General features: G+C 45.2%; 1 protein-coding gene across 5 annotated transcripts in view; it reads right to left on the minus strand.

Annotated features, from left to right (window-relative positions):
- Window positions 1-719: 719 nt before the first annotated feature.
- C12H16orf74 (chromosome 12 C16orf74 homolog) overlaps window positions 720-13142 on the minus strand; it is a 200744-nt gene continuing 188321 nt past the window's right edge. For all 5 annotated transcript variants that reach the window (XR_011199977.1, XR_011199976.1, XR_011199978.1 and 2 more), the window contains one exon: window positions 720-2056. Coding sequence is in view for 1 of the 5 variants with exons in the window: in XM_069217888.1 (XP_069073989.1) it covers window positions 1884-2056 (173 nt within the window). In the remaining 4 variants the exon portion in view is untranslated. The remainder of the gene's footprint in view (window positions 2057-13142) is intronic.

Here is a 13142-nt window from a genome sequence, read left to right on the forward strand (position 1 = left end):
TCCTCTCCGTGCCATCAAGGCAACAAGATTTTTTATCAGGAACATTGAGCCTGATCCTCGGTATTGGCCAACAGAACTGTTTGAGCTGCCTCTACCTGTGCAAGCAGGAATGCATTTGGTAGCAGTGCTTGTCTCGTCACTATCATTGAAGGCACTGATCACAGTCACTAATGCAGCACATTTCCATCTCTGCCATAAATCCAAAACTGTACCTGATTTGGAGGCCTCTTATCTCGTAAATATAATCCAGACTGTAGTTGTTTCCGAGATTACCACAGTGTTCTGCTATTACTTGGATATCCCTCCATATAACCTACTTAAGTTCAAAACAGTTCAGAACCGTGCAATCAGATTTTAGCAGGTTGAAGAAGTTGCAATCATCTATTAGAATTTCACAGAATTCTTGATTGGCTTCCTATCAAGCAATACATTGAATTCAATGTTTTGGACATAATTTTGAAAACGGTAAATGGAATGAGCTCCACCTATTTAGAAGCCGGTTTTCATTTTCAAAACTGTACACGAGGGATGAACTCCTCCAGAGATCCAAGTTTGATTACTCTAGGTTGGCAATGTACAAGATTTGGAGGCAAGTTGCTCAGTGTCGCGGGTACCAATCTTTGGAACACTTTACCTGTGTCACATTACATCTCCTCTCTTTTAAAATTAAACTGAACGAATACCTATCGGATGTGGTAAATTATTTATACTTTCTCCATAGCTTTTGTATCTGTATTCTTTTATTGTAGATCATGTGTTTTGTGATGTGTTTATTTATGTATTTAGTATTGAAATGTGTGAGCCTTCAAGCTCTAATTACTGGGCATTACATTGTGCTTTACAACTAAACTAAACTAAAAAAAATAACAGACAAACATTTCAGGCGTTCCTTGATTTAGCATGTGCTCCTTTGCAACCTGCCAAGACTCCTGTTTAAAAGGATATCATTTCCCAGTTCAAACCCACCCGCTTATATAAGGAATTTGCGCCTTCATTCTTCATTTATTGGGCAGTACATTGCAGCGGCGCGTTGCACGGCGTGAAGATGCATCTACAAACACTGTCCCAATAAGGAACTTCGGTCCCGCCATCTTGCTAAACTCCGAGCAGACAAGTTTGTTTTGCTTTTGTGATCCACGCTTTTCCCGGACTCGAAACGTCAACTTATTCCGGTTTTTCATAACTTCTGATGCAGTTTATCCCAGACGTCAGCATCACAGCACCAATCCGTCTGTCAGGTTTTGCTTCTATAAATCTGGCTTCATCTTGGCTGAGGGACCATTGTTTGTTCGATTTGTCATGACAGTTCTTCGCTGGGATCCGGCATGCTATACGTGCTGACGGCCATGTTATGGAAGGTTATGGTGTGCGAGATGCTTGGATGTAGCATCACCGTGTCCGGATGTATCAAAGGCCCCTTGCTTGCTTAAGAGTCGTGGGGCACCCTCAGAAAAGTACCATGTAGACCACAAGTTCTGAGAAGTCCACCTGGAACAAAAGTTCCCCATCCTCCGGGGCCGGTGTGTGTGGGTGTCTGCGGGGGGGCGTTAGGTGGACCTTCACTTTAGAGGCACTTAACACCCCCGTGCCCCCTGTCCTTCCCCCAGCCCCGCTGCTCTGGCGGGCGAGTGCCGCCGCATAGCTAATCACTTAACACGCCGCAGCCTGCTTGTCATTTGCACGCCACCATGTGTGGGTCCCTGCAGAGAGAACTCGGCACATCCATTAATAAATCTTTAATAAACCCAGCGACAGGAAAACAAAAATTAATTGCACAGATGGGCCTCCCTGGCAATCTGTCGCGGTTGTCGGCTCTGGTAGGCCGCGCCGGTGGGGAGGGATGGCGGAGAGCCGCGGCCTGCTCGTCGGGGACTCCAGCTGCCTCAGTAGGGCTTGGCAGGCGGGTCTTGGCCGCCCTCCTCCTCGTTGCTGCTCGTCTCTCCAGTAGGGGTCGGAGGTGTGATGATGATGCTGGGCACTTGGAGCTGGCCTTCCTCCTTGAAGGTTGAGGTCGCCTCGCGCTCCTGCTCTCCGCCAGAAACACACACTTTAAAGCCTGAGGAGAGAAGACAGAAAAAGTGATGAATACTTTCAGATCACAGATCCGCTCTGTCTGCGGGACACAAATCCCTGCCAGGTGTCGCTCGTATCACATGTCGTTGTTAACGCTTTGTTAGGCTTGAAAGGAGGCATTCTCACTGCACCTCAAATGGATTGCTTGAATTTCGTTTCACACTAAGGGGGTCATTCTGACCCTGGCACGGGAGCACCGCCAACAGGCTGGCGGTGCTCCAACGAGCATTCTGACCGCCGCGGTCAGAAGCGGAAAGTCAGCGGTCTCCCGCCGACTTTCCGCTGCTCGTTTGAATCCTCCATGGCTGCGGAGCGCGCTCCGCAGCCATGAGGATTCTGACCCCCCCTACCGCCATCCTGTTCATGGCGGGAAAGCCGCCATGAACAGGATGGCGGTAGGGGGGGTCGCGGGGCCCCTGGGGGCCCCTGCCGTGCCCATGCCAATGGCATGGGCACGGCAGGGGCCCCCGTAAGAGGGCCCCGCAAGGTATTTTAGTGTCTGCCTTGCAGACACTGAAATACGCGACGGGTGCTACTGCACCCGTCGCACCTTCCCACTCCGCAGGCTCGATTACGAGCCGGCATCCTCGTGGGAAGGGAGTTTTTCCCTGGGCTGGCGGGCGGTCTTTTGGAGACCGCCCGCCAGCCCAGGGAAAAACTCATAATACCCTCCGCGGTCTTCTGACCGCGGAGCGGTATTATGGGGGCGGAATTCTGATCAGCCCCTAAATGTTTATTAGATTCACAATGCACGAGCAAATATATATTCCCAAAATCTGATAGAGTAAAAAATTATAAGAAAGTTGTTACCTTCACCTCATGTCACTGTCCTGCTATGCTGAGTCAACCTCAGCTCACACCTCCAGCATAGTCTTTGCAGCGTTATGTACAATTTCACTAAAATGATCACATATCATAATCTGTAATATCCTTAAGTGCATCATACTCCAACATCCGCCATAACATATTAACCCACCCACCCTCATACGTGCCCACCCACCCTACATCATATTTTACAGAGCCCCCCACCCCGATGAATGCCAATTCACCAAAATGCCAGGGATATTGAAGTGACGTCACACGCGCTTTGATGTTAATGACATCACAGGTCGTGACATCATATGACTTTTGAACCTAAACTGTCCCCGGAGATCACGTTTTATGATCATAACCCTGATGACATCAAAATTAGTGACATAGCTGAATGTTCATTTAACTGCACAATTATTATAACAACACAACCTGTACACGTGTATTTTAAATACCACCTACAGCAGGGTGCTCCACGATCTTTCAAAGTGCTGGGGCATAATACTAGCTCTGTATCTAAGCAAGTGAGCCAGATCTCTTCTAAAAGTGTTCTGGGGGTCCTGCCTCAGAGAAAATATTGAAAAAATGAAGTCAAATAATGCATTTTGAATGAAGCACGACCTTCATCTAAATTTGTTTAAAAGCTGTAGGCTCTAAAGAGACACTCCTTAAATATTCAAATGATTTCATGGTGTGCCTAGCCAATGAAAACAGACACTCAATTTTTGCCCCTATATGTCACAAGTAACCTCCATGGGCTACTGCCAGCATTTTGTCATGGGCGCCCTCTTAGGCCAACAATTACAATATACAAGAGCTAGAATTTTGCCCCTAATGCTACCCATGTAACATGGGTGACACTTCTGCCAAACATTACCTAAGTATGTGAGTACCACCATTTTGTCATGGGTTGCCCCCCCCCCCCATACACCACAGTCAGGATCATAATTATCTCCAATGTGCTAGTGCCAGCATTTTACCACAGGTGCCCATGCCAAGAATTTCCTCAAGTATGTCTGCTCCAGCATGTTTCCACAGGTGGCCTACATGACAGGAAGCACCCCTAGAATGCAACTGCTAGTATTTGACCATTATGCCAAACATTAAATCCTGTTTGCCAGTATTTTGTCACATGTGCATGTCTTGCCAATGATTGCTAGTGCCAGTATTTTGCCATGAATCACTAAGACAAGGATTACCTTCACTATGAAAGGGCAAACAGCAAACTCACAAGCATAATATCACATTCACAATCATGCTCACTTACACTCACTCACTCTCACTTATTCATTTTTACTAACTTCCAATCACTCATTCATTGTCAACCATTCTCTTGCACTCACTATTATTCTTGTCCCATAATTCTACTTATTCACTCTCAGTTATTATGACTCATTCTGACTCACACATTCTCACTGGTTCACACTCACTTTCATTCAAATTTAGTCTTACTCTGACTCAATCATATTTTCTTACTAACATTCAACTGCACTCCCCCTTACCCTCACTAACTCTTTTTTTTCTCACTCACTGTCACCCTAATTCACATTAATTCCCACAATCTGTAACACTCCTCAAACATATTTATTATCATTCACTCACTTGCAGTCTTTTTTACTCTCACTCTGACTCACTGACATTCACTTGCTGACACTCAACTTTGCACATTATCACTCACTCTCATTGACTCTCACTCACTTGTACATACACACACATTTGCACATACACATGCTGTCTGTCATATAAATGCACTATCAACTGCAAGCACACACAGCAAACATTGAAAACATTTTTTTTACTTACCTAAGCTACTAGGAAAGGTCCCATTCCAGCTAATTTTACTCCGTTTTGTTACTAAATTAATAGTGAATGATATAATATTTTTCACGGTTAGTGTAGTAAAAAATTGACAGAAAACAGGGGAGTGAAGCCCCAACCAGTGTTTATAAAGACGAGCTGCCCCTGTGTACCTGGCACCTTTGAGGCCAAGCTTTCCAAAGACAATGCCAAAGGGTCACGGGGGCAAGCCAGTGGTTGCAGCTGTCATCCATAAGTCCTGCTGGGCCTGCACCCTGGGCAAACAAGCAACACTGAGCTCCATGGAACTGCTGCATGCCATTTCCTACTTTCTGCAAATCAGACCACTACCTTCCAGCTCATCTACAGGCCTACCGGGCAGAACAAGGACTTTATTGATGGCTACTCAGTTCTCCTTGCCACCTCGTCCATCCAACATGCCCACACAACTTTCATCACATCAGCTTAAGGAAAGTACTAAACCAGCACCACCAGTGAAGCTGTCAACAGTAGCAGAATGCATTCAAAACAATCAAGCACTGCATCAGTCCTCTGCCAGACCTACCTATTCCTCGCTCCACAGAAAAGAACAATGCCACCAATTTTTAATTCAGTTAAAAAAAGGAAGATCTGAAAACACTACAATAACATCAAGCCTTCTTCATCTCTTAAACACAACACTTCCCGTAGAATCTCATGACGGTGAGCATTCAAAGCCCTGTTTCTCACAGATCATACTTACATACTAAACTCCTGAAAAAGCCACATCTAATGGCGATGATGCCCTAACTTTATCCTTCATCAGAGCTCTCTATCAGAGTGCTCTTTCCTCCGATACCATTGTCAATGCTTCCCTCACTCCAGGCACTTTCCCCGAAACTCTCAATACAGGCCAAGTCCTCCTATTCTTAAAGATTCCTACGCTAGGCCCGGGTGACCTCACCAAATACAGGCCGATCACTCACCTACCATTCATCTGCAAAACCACTGAAAAAGCTGTCTATGTTCAACTCACATCAATGCCAACCATCTCTTATAAGGAGACCACTGCCTTACACATCACAGACAGTGCCCTCTTGATCCCAGATTAAGATAACCCCTGCATACTGATATGCATGGACCGCTCAGCTGCCTTTGACACAGTCGGCTATCCCGCCCTCATTACACTCTATGGAGTCTTGAACAGGATTCACCAATAATGTCCTTCACTGGTCCTTCTTCAACCTTTCCAACTTACAACAGTTAGTTCACATGGGAATCACTGAGTCCTCCAAGTTTGAACACTATCTCTTATCATCATTAGCATTTTCATGGAGCTGCTTGGTGCTCTACTCACAGATAACACCATCAAGATTCACTAATATGCTGATGACATACAACCCTACTTGCAATGTTCCTCTGCTTCAAAACATCCAAAACCTCCGGCACTGCCTGCACATCATTCAGACCTGGATATCCAGTGCCTACCTAAAGCTCAACCCAAACCAGACAGAATTCCTGTTATTTGCCGAGAACAACAAACAAGAAACAATACAAACTGTGCTCAATGAAATGCACCTTGACAGGCTTAAACCCCAACTTTGACCAAATGCCCTGTCACTTGGATTCACTCTGGACACCAACCTCACACTCAAGGAACATATTGCAAAAAAACAACAAAAACTGCCTGGTAACAGCTCTCTCTTCTAAAGAAAGTGGAAATGATTCTTCAATTAAACAACTTAAGAACTGCTATTTAGTCCATCGTAGTCTTGCAACGGGATGGTGGTAATGGTCTGCTCCACGGTCTCCGATACTCCACACTAATCAGTTAAGGGCATCCTACATGCCACAGCACATTTCATCCAGGGGCTTACGTAATCTAATCACATCATCCCCAACCTGATGGATCTCCATTAACTCCCCTTGCCAACTTGCCTCATCTTCAAGACAAGGTGCATCATTTAGAAAGCTATCACGACCAGCACCTCTGTTTATCTTGTAAACATACTCACCATCTTTGGTGTTTCTCGTCACACACACAGCCAGAACACCATCATACAACAGACTAAGAAGCGTGAAAAAGAAAGGCAACACGACTTTTCCATCTATGCACCTACGATATGGAACTACATCCCTGTATCAACCAGGACTGCCACAACGATGCTCCATGGTAGGGAAGAGCTAAAGGCTAATTTCTTTTAAGAACAATACATTGCAGTGCATTAACCGTCCACAACCCACCTATCTCTGCTATCGCTCATAGAATTTATGCTTTTCTTTGTCCCTATACAGTGCTCCGCTGCCTTTTGGCTAGGTTTGCACTTTAGAAATGCCAATGCCTATATATATATATATATATATGTGTATGTATATATATATATATATATATATATATATATATATATATATATATATATATATATATATATATATAAATACATATAGATTTGAGCACACTTGTGAAAACTGAAGTGGCTCATGTCTCAAAGGATGATACAGACTTCTGCTTTAACATTCCACTGCTGGTCTTTCTGTTTCTCCATTTTTAATTTAGGCCATTCTCTCCCCAGTGGATGGAATTTTCTAACAGCTTCATACCCCATTTGTTCTTCGGCTATAATGGTTGTTAAAAGACCTTACCCTTGTTATAGCTAAGGGTATGAGGCCTTTAACCTCTGTGAGTACCTCTGGTAGCAGGCTATTATGCAGCACGGAGTAGCAAAGAATCAGCAAATGATGAGATGTCACCTTGATGTCACTGATGATGCATATAATGTGTCATGTTACCTGAGACATCATTGGGAAGTCATGAGCACTGGATTGGTGGCTGAGTGTTTTTGTAGGTTGTAAACAAGTGTCACTATAATAAGTGATCAAACGTCAGAAAACCTGCGTAATGTTCTTGTACGAGAGTGCCATGAAGCCAGAATATTGAATGTTTCCACAGTGTGTGGACGTAAACACCAAATAAGATAAGAGGCATACATCAATGTAGTACACCATAACTGGCTCAGAACCCTGCCAGTGTTAGACCATTCAGGAAGTAGCTAAACCAGTCGAAAGCAAAATAAGCAAGGCCACCACTATCAGCCGATCGATCTGAATGTTGTGATCAAATGTATCGAAGGCAACGGAGAGATTAAAGATCCTGCCAGTTCTACCTCATGTCAAGAACAATAAGGAACCATGGCTATGTGCCACGGTTGGATAAAAGTAAGCTGTGAGCCATCCAGGTGACAGTGGCGTAATATGGAATGGGTACACATTCCCTGTTTGCAGCAAGACACAGACACACCTTTAAACAGGAATTCTGGGTGCAAACATGGTCCGTGCACCTTATCACAAGTAATGCATTGCCTTAGGGCAGTCACAAACTTGCGCTGCCTAAAGGGCAGGACATTACTGACAGATGGATCTGCTGACTAAAGCAGCCACTCTGTCTTTTTCTGTGCTGACAGCTCCCGCCTGCACTTCAGAGAGGGAACAGAAATCTCCATGCAGTTGGATGCAGTGAGTGACTGCACCTGCCTGTAGTGAGGTGTCAGGGGGATCCATGGGATCCCCTAAATCCCTTTGCAGGTTTTGCCATCAGGGGGTATACTGACTGTGTGCCACCTTTTTGTGGGGCACAGTCAGAGTGCTTCCTGGTGGCCTCTTTGTCTCTGCCTTCTTCTCCATAATAGGGCACGGCACAGAGGCAAAGTATTTAGTATTACCCTCATTAGCATAGGGCGGGGTCCCCATGCTAATGAAGGAACACCCACTGAAGATAGTGCAGACACTCTATGTGCACCGGCGCTGTGCCACAGAAGAGGGTGCAACAAGCATCTGCGCCTTCTTTTTAAATACTGTAGTGCCCTGCAGGTGCAGAAAATGGGCGCTCACTCTTCTTGCGCCCCCAGGGCACTATATGTAATACTGCCCAGATGACTTTGTAAGATTTTCATCGCTCAGGGGTGCAGTTTGGTCTGTATGATTAGGAGGGTGCTAGCTTCAGATTTCCTGACAATCACACCAGCACATGATGTTAAAATACATTATACGACAAGCAAGGTGCACAAGAGGGGCTTAAGAGGCAGTAGAAAGGGAGAGGGATGCGGATTGGTAGGTGTACTAAGTGAGAGAAAGCGTATTATTTTGTGAAATAACCAACATTTTTGAAGTCTTCGAACTGACAGAGGGAGAGAACGTGTGGGCGGTTTTGTCTCTCTCTGTAAAAATTCCTGGTGAAATCCAACATACACCTCACCATACCCGACTGAAAGCACCTGCACCCAACTATTTATCCCAAAGTACATTTATTAATGGGGTGTAACCCCCTCCCACGTCGCGAAGCTACACGCCTGCCTGTGATACATAGTTCTCCTGGGGCCACCATAGAAGCTTTAAGGAAAGGTGTGATCACTCCCTTTTGCTCAGCTCTGGCACTAGACATGTAAACAATGCTACAGCCTGTGGATAAGGGGCAGCTGGTGCCAGAAAGTGAGACAGAGACAGGAGAGGTGTAGACATTCTCAGCCTGATTTCAGACAGAGCAAGAGTCTGTGAACTTCACTTGCAATGAATCTTGCAATCTAAAACCCCGAGATCCTGCTAGTTTGAAAATAGCTCTTCTTCACTGCCTACTGGGCCAACGCTCAAGTAAAATTCCAAGTCCTCCTGATAGAGGGCCCATTGGAAGAAAAACTTCTATCTTAAAATGTATTCCCAAAACGTCATCCTACTATGCTTGCAACTGGCTGCCACCCCCTTCTTCATCACCCACGACTTTGACATCTCTGTCCACGCTAGGGATGCTTGTACAGGGAAAGCATCTCATTTGGTGGGGCTTGATCCAGCTGCTCGAATGCTTTTCCAGTCTCCCTAAGAAGGGAAACGGGTGTGACAAGTACAAATGTTGTTTTTTGAACTAGGACATTAGATTGGCACCCATGATCTCTACTCCCTGAGATACAGAGAGGAATATATGAGGAGCAGTGTCTAGAAGATACACAACACAACACAGCACAACTTAACATGCAGTAAATTAAATGTCAAAGTTCTGTTGCATGGACAGCAGTCACTTAAAACACTACGAAGGCCCTACCAGGATTATACCCACCACTTATGGCCCATTATTGAGTAACAGCCATTACTAAACAATATGTATATGTTCAAATCTTTGCTAATCAAACCAAATGACACCAGAGCACCTTGACTTTGGTTAGTGAGAATCCCATGATAAAAAATGACACCCAATGCAATGAGGCATATGGTAGACGTGTGCCTTAAAATGTTGATAACGTCCTGACATGACACAAAATAACAACACACATGTATTTTAAAAAGTCTTTCTTCAAACTTCATATTGTGTTATTGTATTTTGCTAGTGACAGTAACGACAGGAGCCATTATTTTGTATGTACACAGGTGACATCAGAAGTTATCTCACTCATCACATCACTGGTGACATTACACATTACATCACCATTAATGCGACCCATAATGTCACTGAGGCCACAAACGAGTGTACTTGGCAGGAGTGGAATACAGCGTTGTTCTACAGTCGTCAGCTGGAAGACTATCTGCATCTTCAAAACAGAGCTGCTGCGCAAAGTGTATTGTTTCACTTGTGCGTGCAATTACAGCAACATTTATTTTTGTGCACATCAGCGACATCTGAAATGAGATAATCAGTGACATCACCGACGCCATTACATGTCCCATCTCCATTCACATTACGACTCATTATTTAAACCACAAACGTCTGGTCTTTTCAATATGTATAAGCAAAAAAAACAAATAAATACATAAATAAAATAACTGTTTGATGAGAGTGGAAAGACATATTTTTTGAATTTTATCCATTGCAATGATGTCTATATTTTCAAAGTGGTGCTGCCTTAGAATTATAATTGTAATTCATCTTACATAACCATATCAGCCACGGCATTGACTAGTGAAATCATACGTGGCATCAGTGAGACGACACAGGGTTGCTCTTTGCAACTTCAATTTGCTGATCAGGAGAGGAAGCCATCATTGCTACAGGGCATGGCCTGTGGGCCCGATCATCAGGCTTTGATCGGAAGGGGCATGGGTGAAATGCATGCTGCACCACGTGCCGGGAGCCTTCAAGGCATGCTTTAAGCCATGCATTGCACACTTTGGGTGGTGGAGGAACTGGGCGTAGGAAGCTCCACACAACCTGCTGTGCTCAGAACTAGCCCGACAAGGCATCTTCGTGTGCAAGAGTTTAGTCTCATAGACCAGTCCGGCCTTAAATTTCTAACATCCAGACGTATGCCCTCGAGTGCTCAGGCTTAAGTGTACATGTCCAGGGCATGTCCATCTGTGCGGCCTCGTAGGCAGAATGGTCATTTCCATCGCTAAATACAGCCTGTTAACGGTAGGCGTAGCCTTCTAGCCCCAGGTTGATGGAGGTGTGTTTGGGGTACAGCCCCATGAAATAAGAAGAAGAACCAGTATTGGCTTCCCAGCTTGATATGCACTTTCCACCTTTTCTGAGTTAGTATAATTGTTGTTAATCAACAATCTCCTTGTCCTTCACTCCCTCACGCCATAGGAGGTCTGTAAAACATGTTCTGGGCATAGATGGATAGATGTCAAAAGTACCTTTCTGAACCGTACTCTAGACACCCTACTTGAGAGTGCACCCCACCCCACATAATTCCAGTATGTGCTGTGACTAGTGTGTCAGAATTATGAGTTGTGCAGCTAACACTAGACTCTCACAGCTTTACCTGGATACATTTCAGCAGATCAAATCCCCTGAAGTTTATCGAGGGGAAAAATACCCTATTATTACCAGGACTTGTGGTTTTTTGTGTGGTAAGCACCAAAATCTGCAGGTCGTTCATGTTATTTGGAACAAAGTCATAATTGTGTACTATTTATCCTACCAGGTGAATTCTAGTCCCAGTGCGGTCAGATTTCATTGGTGTGATAAATATTGGCCCAAATACCGAGACACTTATCATGAGGGCCTAAAGGCTCATATGCTGCATTGAACATACGTGGTCTCAAAACTTAAAATCTCAATTGTATATGGTCTACAATGCTGTTGGTTGGTACAGACTTTCTGAATCAGAAGGGGCCTGGTAACATGTGGCCATCACCTGTTTGCACGGCTAACACAATTAAAGTGGTACGATCTTTATTGTGCCTCATACTTGCCAGGTGGCCCTATTCTTGCCCAGGATATTTACATACACTCTTGTGAGATGACAACCTTCTCTCCATTGCATTTCTCAGAGGTGTCTAACACATATTCTGATTGGTATCTCAATAAGCAGGGAGGCAAAACCGTATTCTGCAAGTAGGTTGGAGCTAGTTCATTCGATGTCCTTCTCTGGTCCAGTTATGTATTCAACTGCACCTGTAATCCTTGGCTAAAAAATGCAAGGCGATTCATAATGACCATGGGCCAAAACTCCCTGGGAACATGGTCCATTCTGGTTCCTTATGCCTTCCTTTCCATCCTGCTTTCTGAGGCCTTTTTCTCAATGCCCTGTTACTTGCACATGAAGTTGGTGCTTTTTTAGTGGTGGCTCACCTAGCATTGCCTTTGTAAGGAATTGCAGGTCCGGCAACTTCTCTCCTCCTGAGCATAGACTGCATAGACTGAGAACCTCAGGGAATCTGCCTACCAGTGACGCATAGAGACACAGGCCCTCATTTTGAGTTTTGCAGACGGGAAAGGCCTTTCGCCAAACTCCCGACAGGGTGGCCACTGCCGTAGTGGCAACCAGCCCACCGGAGCTATTTGGTGTTTCCCACTAGGCTAATGGACGGAAACCTTGGTTTCCATCCATCAGCCTAGCAGGAAACAGGCGGCAGCAATGTCTCCGGCTCAAAATTGAGCCGGTGGCAATGCTGTGGCCGTCAGGGTGCACCAGCACTGGTGGATAACGACCTCCACCGCCTGTAAACCCATCTGGATCACTGATCCCGGTGGTGATGGTGGAACCCTGGCGACCTGACTGCTAGGATCTTAATGTGGCGGTCGGACTACTACAACAGCATCGGTACAGACCGCCACTGCAGCCTCGAAATGAGGCCCATCGTATTAGGTTATCCAAAATTCATGTCCCATGGTTCTGGCCTCTGGTTTAAAATACTGGTCTGACAGGAAGGATCCCTGTCTTCAAGGATGATGTCAGGTCCCTGAAACCATGTCTGGTCACTAAGGCAGAGCTCTTGCAGAGCTACCCCATGGGCAGAGCCTGAAGGTACCGCTATGCTTTCTCAGAGACCAGCTCTGTTCTCCAACCAGCTCCTTCTAGAAGATTCCAGCAGACATACCCTCAAGCACATACATGGCAGCCAATCAGATGAAAGCTGTTCTCCAATCAGCAATAATCTTTATAGGTGCTGGAAGTAGGGGTTCAGTGGTGCTGCGGCACTCCCACAATAACCACACTGGGGTTGGGGGGGTGAATGAGCAACAAGATACTTCAATTTCGCTTTTATCTTGTCAC

Source organism: Pleurodeles waltl, chromosome 12 (genome assembly GCF_031143425.1).
Source record: "Pleurodeles waltl isolate 20211129_DDA chromosome 12, aPleWal1.hap1.20221129, whole genome shotgun sequence".
NCBI lineage: Eukaryota > Metazoa > Chordata > Amphibia > Caudata > Salamandridae > Pleurodeles > Pleurodeles waltl.